Source organism: Labeo rohita, chromosome 9, assembly GCF_022985175.1.
Source record: "Labeo rohita strain BAU-BD-2019 chromosome 9, IGBB_LRoh.1.0, whole genome shotgun sequence".
In the NCBI taxonomy this organism is placed as follows: Eukaryota; Metazoa; Chordata; class Actinopteri; order Cypriniformes; family Cyprinidae; genus Labeo; species Labeo rohita.
Window position 1 is genome coordinate 11,953,606 of NC_066877.1, and position 15,681 is coordinate 11,969,286.

At 33.6% G+C, this 15,681-nt stretch overlaps 1 protein-coding gene across 5 annotated transcripts in view; it reads left to right on the forward strand.

Moving 5' to 3' along the window:
- The window catches only part of igf2bp2a (insulin-like growth factor 2 mRNA binding protein 2a), a 74,710-nt gene that overhangs the window by 38,636 nt on the left and 20,393 nt on the right, over positions 1–15,681 (forward strand). For all 5 annotated transcript variants that reach the window (XR_007828510.1, XR_007828509.1, XR_007828511.1 and 2 more), the window contains exons 3-6: positions 2,575–2,623; positions 5,083–5,134; positions 10,381–10,444; positions 13,382–13,669. Coding sequence is in view for 2 of the 5 variants with exons in the window: in XM_051119989.1 (XP_050975946.1) it covers positions 2,575–2,623; positions 5,083–5,134; positions 10,381–10,444; positions 13,382–13,669 (453 nt within the window). In the remaining 3 variants the exon portion in view is untranslated. The remainder of the gene's footprint in view (positions 1–2,574; positions 2,624–5,082; positions 5,135–10,380; positions 10,445–13,381; positions 13,670–15,681) is intronic.

Below are 15,681 nucleotides of genomic sequence, written 5' to 3' on the forward strand. Positions count from 1 at the left end.
CAGACACAGTCAAATCCCTCTGGTGCAAAGTAGTGAATGAGGGACCTGCTCTCCCTTCACTACTCCATTTCTCTCTCCCTCTCCTGAGCCTGTGTCATTGGACGGTTGCCTGCAGTGAACACGTTGAGCTTGTGATTGGTTTAAAGGATTTCAGCAAATTTTAGAAAGGTGTAGAAAGACTTTGGTAATGACTTAATATGCAGCAAGGTGATAGATTTACCAAAATACTGTCAGATGGGATGCACAATATATCTGTAGCCATATCGGTATGAGCCAGTTTAAATTATTTTTTAAAAATAAGTCATTATATTTAATATATTAACATGTATATATTTTCTCTGTAATCTTATAAGAGCTTTTTTTGCCAATCAGAGGAACCAGCATTTCAACCAAATATTAAAAAAATATTACAAGCCGTGTTTTCCACACATTTAACACAAAAATGAACAATATTTAATCATTTTCACTGATATCTGTATACCAATATCACACTCTACAGCAGTATATTTGTACTAAAACTTTTTTAAATTAACTACACGACTTTGGTTATGACTTAATATGCAGCAAGGTAATAGATTTATCAAAATACCGTGCAGTAACCATTATTAAAAATAATTGGCATCTGTCTGATTAGGTGGAATTTGGAAGTTGATGATATCTTATTTTCTTCATTTCATACTGTACACACTGTATGTGTTTTCTTGTAGTATATAGAAATACTTTAACAGTAGAGTTAATAATCAATAAGTTCTGTTGAATTATGCATTATGTTTTGATGCCTGATATTACATGGATTTAGTGTGAATTGCTGAAACATAATGATTACTAAATCATAAATAGTTAATGATATGAGTTTCCATGAAGAAAAATGGGAGTTACACTACCAGTCAAAAATTTAAGATTTTTTATTATATATATTTTTTTTAAATAAGCCTCTTCTGCTCACCAAGTCTGCTAGTCTTATTTGATCCAAAGTACAGCAAGAGTAAAATTTTGAAATATTTTTACTGTTCAAAATAACTGTTTTCTATATGAATATATTTAAAATGTTAATTTATTCCTGTGATTTCAAAGCTACATTTTTAGCATCATTAGTCCATTCACATGATCCTTCAGAAATCATTCTAACATTCTGATTTGCTGTTCAAATTTTTTTTTTTATTATTATTATTATTATTATTATTATAGCAGTTATGTTGAAAACAGCTGAGTAGAATTTTTCTGGTTCCTTTGATAAATAGAAAGTTTAGAAGAAAAGCATTTATCTAGAATAGAAATATTTTGTTACATTATAAATGTCTTTATCATCAATTTCAAGCATCCTTAATAAAAGTATTAATTACTATACTTTACTTTGGATCAAGTAAATGCAGGCTTGGTGAGCAGAAGAGACTTTTTAAAAAAACATTTACAAAAACTCTTTTTGACTGGTATTGTACATGAATTATATCATAATATTCAATATATCAATGTGCAATCAACATGTTTATGTGTATAAGAGGTTTTTTTTTTTTTTTTTTCAATCAGAGAAACCAGGATTTCAGAAGGCATGTTTTTCACACACAAATTAACAATATTTATTCATGTTCATGTATATACTGTATATCAATATTACAAAACCGTATTAAACCGCAGTATATTTTACTAAAACATTTTAAAATTAACTATTGAATCACTGATACAGAGTTTAGAATTGATTAATTGAAATTCATTGAAGTCTGTGTAAAGCAATAATAAATATGTTATGAGTTTGCCACACCACAGAAAAATGTTATTAACCACCCAGCCAAATTTAAATGATTAAAACCCACCAAGTAAATAAGTGATCAAAATCTTGAAAAAATTAGCAAACGCTGGGGGCGTGTCCTCTGTTATGAAAGCTGCCGGCTCTCTCAGCTGTCAAATACAAATACATTTAAATAAGAAGACTGAGCTGTTTTGTGTATTGTCGCAACCAGGTTATATGCATTTATGTGATGAAGGCATAGCTGGCTAGCAAACTGTAGGCTGTAGTGAGTAATGTTGATGACAGTGACATGCGATTGAGCAGGCGAACCACTGACGCTAATGCGCTCTAGTTATTCTAGTGTTAGGCTAGGGCCCATGCTCAGTGACTCCAGTGTGTCATCAAGACATGATTTCAAGCCCACCCAAAAAATCCTGAACACAGAAATAGTGAAAAACTGTTGAACGGTCTAACTCCACAATTCAGTTCTACATAGTTCACAGTCTTTGCAACGTGTTTTCAGCAAAACAATTCTCTGAATTGCCTTTACATAGACCGTAATCAGTTGTAGCATTTCTCTCTTATTCTCTTATTCACAAAATTGCAAGAATATGGTTACTGTTTCTCATATCACAACAAGTGGACAGCATAGGTTATAGCTTGTTGACTGGACAACTAAAGTTTTATAAGTGTTTTGTCTCACCGTTTCTTTAGTTTTTGTTGGATCTGCTCTAGATTCAGCCCGTGTGTTTCATGCTGTAGCATCTATGCTGAAGACTGCTGCGCTTCTCTCTTTCACTTTCTTTTTGTCTCACTGTCTCTCTCTCTCTTTCTTTCTGTGTCCGCAGGAGTCGGAAGATTCAGATCCGGAACATTCCTCCTCATCTCCAGTGGGAGGTGAGTGTGTAACCGCTCGGGCAGAGAGAACAGTGTGTGTGTGGTCAAGACTCTGTCTGTCTCCTCTGAGCTGCAGCGCTTCTTTCTCTAACTCACGGTGCATTAGCGACGCACAACTACACTTCCTCTGCAGTCCATTTGAATCTGCTGGACAGAGTTCAGCCCTGGTGACCCGATTGTAAATCCTGATGACATCACAGTGAGCGCTGGCCCATTTGCATGCTCTCACACACTTGTGCATGTATTTGGATCCTGTGCCTCTGTAGTCTGCATTGCTCCTTTGAGTTTAGTGGTTCACTGTGTAAAAACTGGTGTGTTTATTTATTATCATAGTTCAAAATATAAAAAAGGTGCGCACATGCCACAAACTCAAACAGGGCTCAGGTGCAGGGCAAAAAAAGTAACGTAATGTCCACACACTGATATAACTGCTCCATAAAATTATTTATTGCAATGTTTCGACCATCAGGTCTTCGTCACGCACAAATCAAGTGAAGTGAGGTACAACTCTTTATAAATAAAAGGTGGTCATCCTAATTAAACACGTTCAATCACTACACAGGAGTTCTCCCACAAAAAGAGAGAGAAAAGAAAAAAAAAGGTCACACGCTCAAAAAAGTATACAAGTCAAATACAAATCAATAACCACTACTCAAAATATTTAGATGACTGAAAACGGATGAAGAAATACACACAATCTTATAAGAAAGGCTCAATATCGAATCCTTCGTTCAACCCAAAAGGTGACAACGTATTTAAAGTATAAATCCAAAAATAATTAATTAATAAGCAAGTAATACTACATTACACAAGAGGCTGTTTTGGTAACATCTGCACACCAGTTTTGAATCTGAGCATGAACAGGCACTTGACACAAGCTTTGGCGGAACTGAAGAATATTATTGGACAAAAAATTCTCAAACTGTGTGTCAAAGAAAGATATCAAGTTTAAATAAAGAAGTTAATGTTTAAGTAATATTATATATATATTTTTTCTACTGTGGTATTGACTTGGGCAACAAGTGTCATGTCTGGTAGCAGTAACTACTGCTAGATTGTTGCTGAAAATTCAGCTTAACCATCAGATAAATACATTAAATTTTAAAACATTTTTAAATAGAAAACTTAATTTTAAATTGTAATAATATTTCTAAGGCTGCAACAATTCCTTGATTCTTTTCAAATATTCGATTTGAAAAAATCCTCGATTGCATTTTACCAGTGTGGAGTAACGTTAATGGGCAAAATACCGGAAATGGTGCATTCCACCTCTTAAACTAATTTAAAAATTATAATAAAGCATAATGCTATTAAGAATTCACAAACGCTACATTTCAATTAAAGGAATATATGTAATGAAGGTTTAATGTATGCGCTTTAAATATTTACACCCGTGTAGGTTACGTTAAGTACGTACGTGCATCTCAAGAGCGGCTCTGTTTACAGTAAATGCTGCTACACAAACTGTTATTGTTTACATGTGTGGAGCATCTTGAACTCCGTCTTTGCACGTTCTTGTGGGTAGGGGTTTATTATAAAGTTAATCTGGGAATGCAACGTGCTCTATTTAATCAGATTTGTAGGGTAAATCATTTATAAACCTACGCAAACACATTATCTTTGTCAATATACTAACTGTTCATCGCAATTTCAAAATAAGTTTTGATGTCCACATATTCAAGAAATTACAGTGGCTGTAGCTTTGCTATCATAAAGAAATTGCCAAATAGTGAAGATTAAGTGGACATTTGAATTAAATGTGGTTTAGTCAATATTATACAGATTAGATTGTGCAGTAAAGTGTAAAGACAGTCGTCAGGCCGTTGGTGCCCTCTGCGGGCATTTGTTATAATGTGTAATATACATTAGCTCTGTGATTTATAATACATTATGTATTTTAACAGTTTTGTTCAGTAAAACCATAGGATTACTTGCTTTTGACACTTTTTTTTAAAAAACTAATTATTATTGCCTCGTTGCTATTCTACATGTATTTTAAGTAATTTTAAAGGCTATTGTTCACTTAGGTCTATTTTTATTACTACAAAAACATTTATTGTTATCTGGTTACTTGATTAGAATAATTGACAGATTACTCTATTACCTAAATAATCATTAATGACATCCCTAAATATTTAACAATATTACTGTTTTTACTGTAATAAAGTGAATAGCTTTTATGAGCATAAGAGACATCTTTTAAAAACTACATTAAAACTCTTAATGCCACCAAACTTTTGAATGGTAGTGTATGTATACTTTGTGTTTGACAGAATAATAATAGCATACAGGGTTTGATATTTGACATAATGGTGAGTATAATGATGGCATTTTCATTTCAGGGTGAGCTATTCATTTTTGTTTTCCAACTCTCCTATTTTCTGGTATTCAATTTAAAAACAGTTAATGAGATGTTTTGCTGTTTGTGTTTGTAACTGATTGTGCTCTTCTCATTGCAGGTTTTAGACAGCCTGTTAGCACAGTATGGTACTGTAGAAAATGTGGAACAAGGTAAGGAGTTTCTATAATCTAATGTGACTATACTTGCATATAATTATAAAGTAAGTTTTGTTTTTTTGAGTAGCTGACATTTTAAGCAGTGCCTTGTGGCACGACATGTTAATTCCAACTAAAAATATTAAAATCCTTTTGTCACGAACATATTTGCAGCTTTTATCAGATGGATGTTGAATCACATTCATATTCATGTTATTGGTAATTTACCATTTTATGGAATATATTTGTGAATTTTTCTTTTGGGGACATTGTTATATAGCACATGTGCTGATGTACCCCTGTGGATGAGTCTAAATTGCTAACAGCCTGTGGACTTACAGAGACAGTGTGTGCATTCAGATCACACGTTATCCAAACTTAAGTCACATTAACACATGCTGCCAGTGGAGACGTCTCAGTTTTGAGGTTCCATAATTGTCTTTTCCAAATGAGAGAGAGTGTGAGAGGGAATGCACGCAGGCAGCTGAGTGTGAATGAGAGGAAGTCACAGACAGACAGTGCATGAGAGAGGGATGAACTCTGCTCTGGTTAAAATGAGCAGCTTGGCGGAGTGGCAGAGTGTGGATTGAAGTGGGAGAGAGTGGCGAGGCTCCAGCTGTAATGTGTGTGTTTTCAGGGAGGTGCGGCGTGGTAATAGGGAGGTAAATGTAGGCGCCTGCAGTCTCTCTCTCACTCACAGCGGAGACGGATTGCGTTTACACCTGATTTTAACATGCGTCTCCTGCGACCACTTGTGATTCTCATTTAGTGACTAAACATGATTTTATCAGTTTGTTAACTTAATGCTGTTACAGTGGTGTTTGACATGACCTGTCATTGATATCAGACGCAAACACCTGTTGATAATCCAGACAAAGACACTGTCACTGTAAATGTGTCAGTGATATCCAGAAAGAGAGTTCACAGCAAAGAAAAGAAAAATGTTTTAAAAATGTAGTTTAAAACTCAGAAAAGCAGAGTTCTTAGAAATGTAGATGGTTGTATTTATGTTGGTTTCATATAATTTTGAAAAAATGTTCAGGATTTCCTAGAAAAGTTGAAAATGCCTTAAAAGGTCCACTGAAGTGCTTTTAAACGCAGCGCTATTCTACGTGTTGACGTAATTTAGACTGAAACAGAAAGACAGGGCAGGACGCGTCAAGCAGTCACATCCTCTTTTTTACATAGCCAATAGCGTTTCGTTTATATCACAGCTTGGGCCGCTGAGCTTAGTAAAGCCACATTTGACAGCATATGACAGCCACAATCTCATCCATATCACTATAAAATATAACATTCACGTGTAGAATTCAAATGGGACTTCTTGCGTATTTGATCGGCTCCGTGCGATTGTGTTTCTGGACCGGAGCAGACTGTGCATGACTGTGAAACCAGACTTCTTTCGCCCCAATGGACAGCATATTTACACTGTCTGAATCATTCCCTATCCCCTGTATGGTGCACTACATGCCATTCACCTTACCGAAAATACTAATTCTGTGAAGGGCCTGATTTCAGCCACAACTTCAGCATCTATTTAAAGTGTAGAGGGCGGGATGCTTCGGATTCTAGAGAGCATTTGATTGGACAAAGTTTGATGAGAAGCTGAAGTGCAGGGTGATGTCATCAAAATCGTTGATCCATATAGGTGGAAGTTAGAAACTGTAAGTTTTTAATGCGTATTAAATGCAAAGTTTGTCATTGTTTTGAAACACACTAGCTTATAGATAACCTTAAGGTTAAGATATTCATACTAAAAGCTAAAAAATTTGATTTCGCTAGGACTTTAAAACTGTCATGTGGTATAACAATCAATTAAAAATCTTGTTCTAACACCTTCAATATTTGTGAGTGTCATTTTGCAAATATCATGATTGACTTATTTTGTTGATTTAAATTGTTTATTTGAATTATTAGTTTTGGGGAGATACAGCTTAATTAACCTTGATGTAGAAAGGTAAATTGTTGGATAATTAGTCATAATTTATATAACATCAAATATCAATAAGCAGTAAAGCAGTTCAAATATTTTTTTTAGAATTAATTTATAATATATGTGAAATAAAAGATTGTGCTAAAACACTTACAATTAGTTTAATGAATAAAACATTTATGTATCAGGTTTTTATGAGTTTCTTTCTTCTCTAATTAGTGTTTTTCTTCATTATGACATCAAGATCACCCACACTGTTTTGACTGTTTTATTACATTATAAAAAATATCATAATGAACTATAGTTCAGTAATGAAATTAAAAACAGAAAATTACAAAAAAAAAAAAAAAAAAAAAAAAAAAAAAAAAAAAGTATTATCAGGGGTGCATGTAAGTTTTTCAGTCTGGTTCTCATGAAACCTTCTGAAACCTTCTTCTTCTGATCTGGTTAAGATAGTACATTAAAATAATATTGTAAAATACACCAATTTGCAATATCAAGTGCTGAAATGAGTCCGGAAGCTAGGCCTATAATATTTTGTTTTTGGAGAAAAAACAAAGTGAGTTGAAAAAGTGTATTCAAACGTTTGCATGTATAAATGTCGTTTTTACAGTTAATAGATCCAAACAAAAAATGATCAACATATTATTGTCTCAAAAACTACAGTATTCCCAATCCAGTCTGCAGTGCCGGCCTGTCCAACAGGCGATACAGGTGGTCGCCTAGGGCCCCACGGCTGCGAGGTTATCAATTGGATTTTTAGGTGCGTTCGATTTAAAATGCCGCTGCGTAGAAAGATTTGTTTTTAAAATCAAAGTTCCGCAAGAACTATAGAGCGCAGACAGCTCTGCATGCTTTCAACTCGCTCTTGCGGTACTTTAATGTCATCCACCGATCGGTGTGCGCAGCTCATCTTAAAGCCGCACGCACCTTTTACATAACTAAGATAACGTGCAACAGTGCTGTACAGGTTTCACGTCATAAAATGAGGTAAAATCATTATTTTATATAGTATTTTAAAAAGTGATAAAGACTTTATTAGCATTGCATTGCATATTCATGTAAAAATGCCCGATATGGCTTGAAGAACAGAGATAATCCATTTAGTCGCAATCGTGCAGATATGTCTTAATGTTTCATGAGTTAAAATGTCTTTATCTGAGATTTATTCAGCTACATGAAAGTGTACCTTTTGTCCATATTATAGGGATTTCCTGTATGAATTAAACCAGGGGTCACCAGACCAAACCCTAATCAAACACACCTGTCTTACTAGGTATACTTGAAACTTCCAGGCAGGTGTGTTGAGGAAAGTTGGAGGTAAACTCTGCAAGACACCGGCCCTCCAGGAACAAGTTTGGTGACCCCTGAATTAAACATTCTATTACATGTATTACCTATATTAATTAACACCTTATTTTGGGTAAAAAATAGGAATAATAATACTTATATAAAGTATTATAAAAAAAAAAAAAATTCCCTCTCTCTCAGTGAATGCATAAGATTTTCTGACAAAAAGTTAAGATTTTTTTTTTTTTTTGGTCAAAGATTTTAAATCATAATTAATTTTATAATAAATTATAATTTTCTAAACATTTATAGTTAGGCCTCCTGTATGTTAACAGGTCATGCTGCAGTTTTCTGTAAAATTTGTTGTTTCGGTTTAGATTTTGGAAATCACCTATTTTTCACAGAATAGTCTCTTGAAATTAAGTCTTTTTATACATTAATGCTATTTTTAAATTATTTGACATGAAAGAATGACAGAGAGATTAAAGTGAAGTTGTGGTAGAAATGGAATCCAAACAATATCTTTGCAGGGCTGGAAAAAAGGATTTTTTGACTGCTATATACATAACATTTATTGCTGTAGTATTTATTTATTTATTTATTTATTTATTTTTTTTACATGCAGTGATGCCCATGATCACAGACAGACTTGTCATATAAGGAAAAATTGAGCCACAATTAGCATGTTATGTTATAATTACAGACCCGGATCCGCTGTAATTCAATAAAGTTTTTTTTTTTTTTTTTAACATATATTTTTTCATGTGATCGTCAATCAATCCTTAAAAATGAGCAGAAGATCCTGCATTCCTTATCATTTATGAATATTAAGGCCTATGTTTATTTCGTTTATGCTCTGTTTATTCTGTTTAATTTTTGTTTATACTTTACTCAATCTCACTTGTACTCCTCTTATGTTATTTGCTTAATATATATATATATATTTTATATATATATATATATTTATTTATTTATTTATTTATTTTTTTACATATGTTTGTTGAATCTGTTACAATTAATACACATTCATGCTTAAATATTGAAATAGTCATTTCATGTGCTTTATCTTCTCTAGTCAAATTTCTGTGACAGTTTTTTTTACACTAGTGGGCTCCATTTTCATTATCTTGACTAGGGCCCTGCAAACCTACAAGCCGGCACTGCCAGTCCGAATCTTTTAATGAAGTTACAGACTATAACAGCATTGTTTAGAAAACTAATCCTGTCCAAATAGTGCCGTTGTGTGACTTGTGTGCTCGTCTTATGAGATGAATGTGATCATGTCGGCATGACGTAAGGGAAGCGGTACTTCTCGTCATTCTTTCTCAGCGCTTATTGCATGATCTGTCTTCATTGGTGACACTCATTGGTTGTGAGATTGATTGATCGCTTAAGCTGTCTTACAGCAAGGCTTTGTGGTTCTCTTCATGTGTGAAGCTCTGGATTTCTGCCCGGCCGTCTCACTCAACTTCTTCCAGACAGACTGTCTGGTCCGCTAGGCACACAACTCCATCTAATCAATAAAAAGGCAGGCTTTCCTTTTAAAAATGCCATATGCATTGTCTCTGCAGTGGCTTCTGTCTGTAATTATTGAAATGACCCAAGAGGAATTCTTGTAACGTGGCACAACCCTCATTTAGCCCCATTTCACACTCTTCAGAGAATATAATACAGCTTGACCTTTAGAGGTCCGGATGTGGATGCAAGTGCTATAGTTAGCTGCTGGACGTGTATAGCTACATGAACTCCTGAAGTGGAGGTCTTTTCCTCATTGTGCGTGTATTTAGATGACACGCAGGGCTTTGATCTACGGACGTCAGGGATGTTTTGTGTCTGTTCTGTGAAGTACACATCTGGCCGTGGCACAGTAATCCTTAGTTGATATGCAGACACTGAGACACACAAGTGGCTCTTCACAGCACTAGTGTAAAACTGCGTTTGTTTGTCTGTATGCAGCTAATACAAAAGCATGCAGCCTCACATTTATGAATATGACTGAGCTCCCTGTTTCTAACTCAAGTTTACTTTCTTTTTGCAGTTAACACTGATACAGAAACAGCAGTGGTGAATGTGACATATTCAACAAAAGAAGAGGCTAAAATGTAAGTATCCAAGTATGAAGGGATGGACTGTGTAACCAAAATCACATGTAGACGTTACGTTTTTACTGTAGTTATTTTTGCTTGTTTTAATATTATATTACAAAACCAGCCTTAAGTAGCATGGGTGTATTTGTAGCAACAACCAAAAGTACATTGTATGGGTCAAATAATTTTTCTTTTATGCCAAAAATCATTAAGTAAAGATCATGTTCCATGAAGATATTTTGTAAATTTTCTACTGTAAATGTATCAAAACTTAATTTTTGATTAGGAGTATGCATTGCTAAGAACTTAATTTGGACAACTTTAAAGGTGAATTTCTCAATATTTAGATTTTTTTTTTATTTTTTATTTTTTTTGCACCCTCAGATTCCAGATTTTCAAATAGTTGTATCTCGACCACATATCGTCCTATCAGTTTCAAAAAAATTGAACTTCGTTATTAAAAAAAGTTAAATTATTTTATAATTTGCATTTCATATAACAATCAAATAATAATAAGCAGTGAAGCAGTTTCATTTTTTTATATTATATATTAAAAGAAGAAAAATGTGCTAAAGTACTTATGTTTAATTTAATGAATAAAATGTATAACTAATTAGGGTTTTGTTTTAAGAATGTTAAGAGTTTCTATTTTCATTATGATATCTTCACCCAGGCATCTTTGACTCCATTACATTAAAAATATCATAATGACTTTTAGTTGAGAAATGAAATGAAAACACTCTCATTAAAGAAAAGATTCAAAGTATTCAAGCTATTGTATGCATAAATTGCATTTTTGAAGTATTTTTAAATAAGTTTATAGATCCAGACAAAAAAAATGAAATCTAGTCTGATTCTATGAATGAAATTAAGGACTGTAATAATAATTGTAACTCCTAATAAAAAATATTTATTATTCTTATATGAAATACATAAATAATATTAAAGCTGCAAGCAGCGATGAAAGGGCCCTCGCACCCGGGCTCACCGCCGATCGGTGGCGAATTGTGGGCACTATGCTTTTCACATAGTAAATTTAGGAGGAATATGTCAAAGTCATTACTATGTGCCAAACTTCCTGGTGCCAGCTGGTGGCGCTATATCTATAACTGAATATTGGCCTTTAGATGTCTTCAGGTCAGGACTCTTACCAAACATGTGAAGTTTGGTGCAAATTGGACATTGCATGTTTAAGTCAATGTAAAATAAGACATTTCTTGTTGTCAGTAGGTGGCGCTATGATTATGATACAATATTGGCCTCTAGATGTGTTCAGGCCAGGACTCTTATCGAACATGTGAAGTTTGGGGCTGATCGGACATTATATGGCTGGGTTATAACAGCTTCTGTTTCCATGGCGAAACATCAAACTTTGTCAGGTCACTATGGACACGCCCTTCAACAAAAACTCAAGATCTTCACAATTTAACATCTCAAAGGCCTTTAGAGTAGACTGACCGAATTTGGTGTTGTTCTGAATAAATCTCTAGGAGGAGTCCATTACAGAATAAAACATGTCACTTCCTGTTGCCAGTAGGTGGCGCTATGACTAAAACTGAATATGACTATGGGCACGTGTTCAGGACCGGACTCTTATCAAAAATGTGAAGTTTGGGGCAGGTCAGACATTGTATGGCTGAGTTATAACAACTTCCTTTTTCATGGCGAATCATCGAAATTTGACAGGCCGCCACGGACACGCCCTCCAGTGAAAACTCTAGATCTTCGCAATTTAACGTCACAAAGGCCTTTAGATTAGACTGACCAAATTTGGTGTTGATCTGAATAAATCTCTAGGAGGAGTTCGTTCAAGTACGATGCCTGGAAATGGCAAAAATTAGACAAAATTTGCTGGAAAAATTAAAAATATCCGACTTCCTGTTGGTTTTCGGATTTTGCCCCAAGAGACTTTTTTGTAGGTATTGGTATGTTACATGTGTGTACCGATTTGCGTACACGTACGTGAAACGTGGCTCGAGGCGCACTCCGCTGAATGTGTATAGGTGGCGCTATCGAGCCATTTTGCCACACCCACTTCTGAAACCCATATCAGATGTAAATTTTCGCCAGTTCTGGTGCGTGTGCAAAGTTTCATGACTTTTCGTGCATGTTTAGGCCCTCAAAAATGCGATTCATTTTGGAGAAGAAGAAGAAGAAGAATAAAAATAATAATAATAATAATAATAAACAGAGCAATTCCAAGAGGGTCCTCGCACCACCGGTGCTCGGGCCCTAATAATAATTTATCATTTATACAGTTATAGTAAAAAGCATCTTTATTATTGCAGACTAAATTGTTGTTTTTGTTAGTTTAAATAAAATTGTGTGTGTATATATATATATACACACACACAATATAAATAAAAGTGACATGTTTTATATATATATAGATATAGATATATATATATATAGATATAGATATATATATATAGATATAGATATAGATATATGTATATATATATATACATATATATGTGTATATATATGTATATATATATATATATATATATAATAAATAAATTAAAAACATTATAAATACTACCGTAGTTATTAGTACAGTAGATATTATTGAATATATTATTAAATATTATTAAAACAGCCATAAAATTATATACTATTACTAAACTTAACTATGTAAACCATGTATCATTTAAGTAACTAATTATCCAAAAATATAATTAAATATATATATATATTTTGTCACACTAATGATATATATCAGAATTCAGCTTTGTCCCTGAAAAATGTTGTCCCAAAATGATTCAGTAAATCACTCTCATCATAATCGTACATGCAGAACCTCTGTCGGTTGGCACATTTTTGACTGTCACTCGTTATACACCATCATATTGCCCTGCCTTGTTTTTTGATTTACAAAATAGCAGTACAAAACTCACCATCTGTGCACTGTCATAATATTCCACTGATGACTGTCCCCTTCTGTGTCTTCAGAGCTGTAGAGAAGTTAACAGGACAGACGTTTGAGGATTACTCCTTTACAGTGTCTTATCTTTTGGATATGGATGCCGCTCCGCCTCTGCCTGCAACCCGGAATCGTCGGGGTGGAAGGACATCACGGGAACAGGACTCCCAGCCCGGGACCTCTGGAGGCTCCCTGGGACCCCGACAGAAACAGCCAGACTTCCCCTTGCGCATGCTGGTGCCCACGCAGTTTGTGGGAGCCATCATCGGCAAGGAGGGGCTCACAATCAAAAACATCACCAAACAGACACAGTCGAAGTGAGTGAGAGAGTGAGATCCTTTAGTGTGTCGAAGAGATGTGTGGTTAAAGGATTAGTTCACTCCTGAATGAAAATTTCCTGATGATTTACTCATCCCCCGTGTCATCCAAGATGTTCATGTCTTTCTTTCTTCAGTCGAAAAGAAATGAAGGTTTCTGAGGAAAACTGAGTCCTCTGAAGCTGCATTCAAACTGCAGTTTGGACCTTCAACCTGTTGGTCTCCATTAAAGGCCACTATATGGAGAAAAATCCTGGAATGTTTTCCTCAAAAACCTTAATTTCTTTTCGACTGAAGAAAGAAAGACATGAACATCTTAGATGACATAGGGGTGAGTAAATTATCAGGAAATTTGAATTCTGGAAGTGAACTAATCCTTTAATAAAATTCTAAAGAATTCTTTCAGTGCACTGGAAATAATATGAGTACAGTTGATATTATATTATTTATATAATTGATTGCATAATAAATGTATTGCATAACAAATGTGATTTACACTACCATTAAGAAGTTTGGGCTTTGCAAGATTTTACATTAAGGTTTTAATTGTTAACAATGTGTGTCAACTACGTTATTAATTATATTTAAACAATACTTCTTCAGCATTTATCCATCTTAGTTAAATCTAACTTTTACTAATACATTTTTGATGATCAAAATTTGTATCTGTTAATAGTAAAGTTAATACAGAATGAGCGTACATAAAAATGAAATCTTTAACGCTTAACCCTTAACTGTCACCGTCCCCCAGGTGGGACGCCTAAGTTTACTTCACCATAAAACATAAATCCTAATCTAATCATGACAAACTATACATTGTTGGAAGGTCTAAGACTCCCAAATAGATATTTTACCATATTTTTGTGATAGAAATTATGTAGGAAAAGTAATAGATTAATATATGTCAAGGGTGCAACTTAAAAAATCTACGTCATAACATGAGTTCTGACCTTTGTCACAAAAGACTTTCTTCGTTGCCTTTTTCCCTATCACGCAATAGAAATCATAAGAAATTATATATCAGTTCAAAACTTAAAATCTCAAAATTCACCCTTCGAAAGGCATTTTAAAATCAGACATTGCATTACCATGGAAAATGTACATCAAAATCATATTACAAAATATTAATATAAAAATATGTCTGGATAGTGCATTTTATGTCTGTTTTAAAAAATGGGAGTGACAGTTAAAGGGTTAACTAACATTAACAAAGGTTAATAAATCTGTAAAAGATATATTGCTTATTGCTGTTTCATTAGTTTATTTATTAACTAATATTAACAAATTAGATCTTTAATTAGATCTAGATTTTTTGTTTTTAAAATAAGTCTTTATGCTCATCAAGGCTGCAATTATTTAATCAAAAATGCAGTAATAATAATATTGCTGAATATAAAAATAATGCTTTTCTATTTTAATATATTTAAAAATGCAAAAATAAAATTTTATTCCTGATTTTTCAGCTTTTTGTAATCAGTCTTCAGTGTTGTATGATCTTTCAAAAATCATTCTGCTATGTTGATTTGATGCTCAAGAAACATGTATCATTATCAATAGTATAATAGCAGTTAATGCTGCTGCTTAATATTTTGTGTAAATGGTGATTCATTTTTTTCATGATTCTTTGATAAACAGAAAGTTTAAAATAGCGTTTATTTTTAATATTACAAATGTCTTTACTGTCAATTTTGATCATTTTAATGCATCTATGCTGAATAAAAATACTAATTAAAAATGCTGGTTTAAAAGTTTTAAGTTGCAGTGTACATATAATTGCTTTAATTAAATTTAATTAAACATGTTTTACATAATGTATGGTATTTGAACAAAAAATGTGCACACTAAATATCTTGAAAATATGTGACCCTGGACCACAAAACCAGTCATAAGGTTTTTTTTTTTTTTTTTTTTTTTTTCAAATTGAAATGTATGCGTCTGAACGTTGAATAAGCTTTCCATTGATGTATGGTTTGTTATGACAGGACAATATTTGGCCAAGAAATCTGAAATCT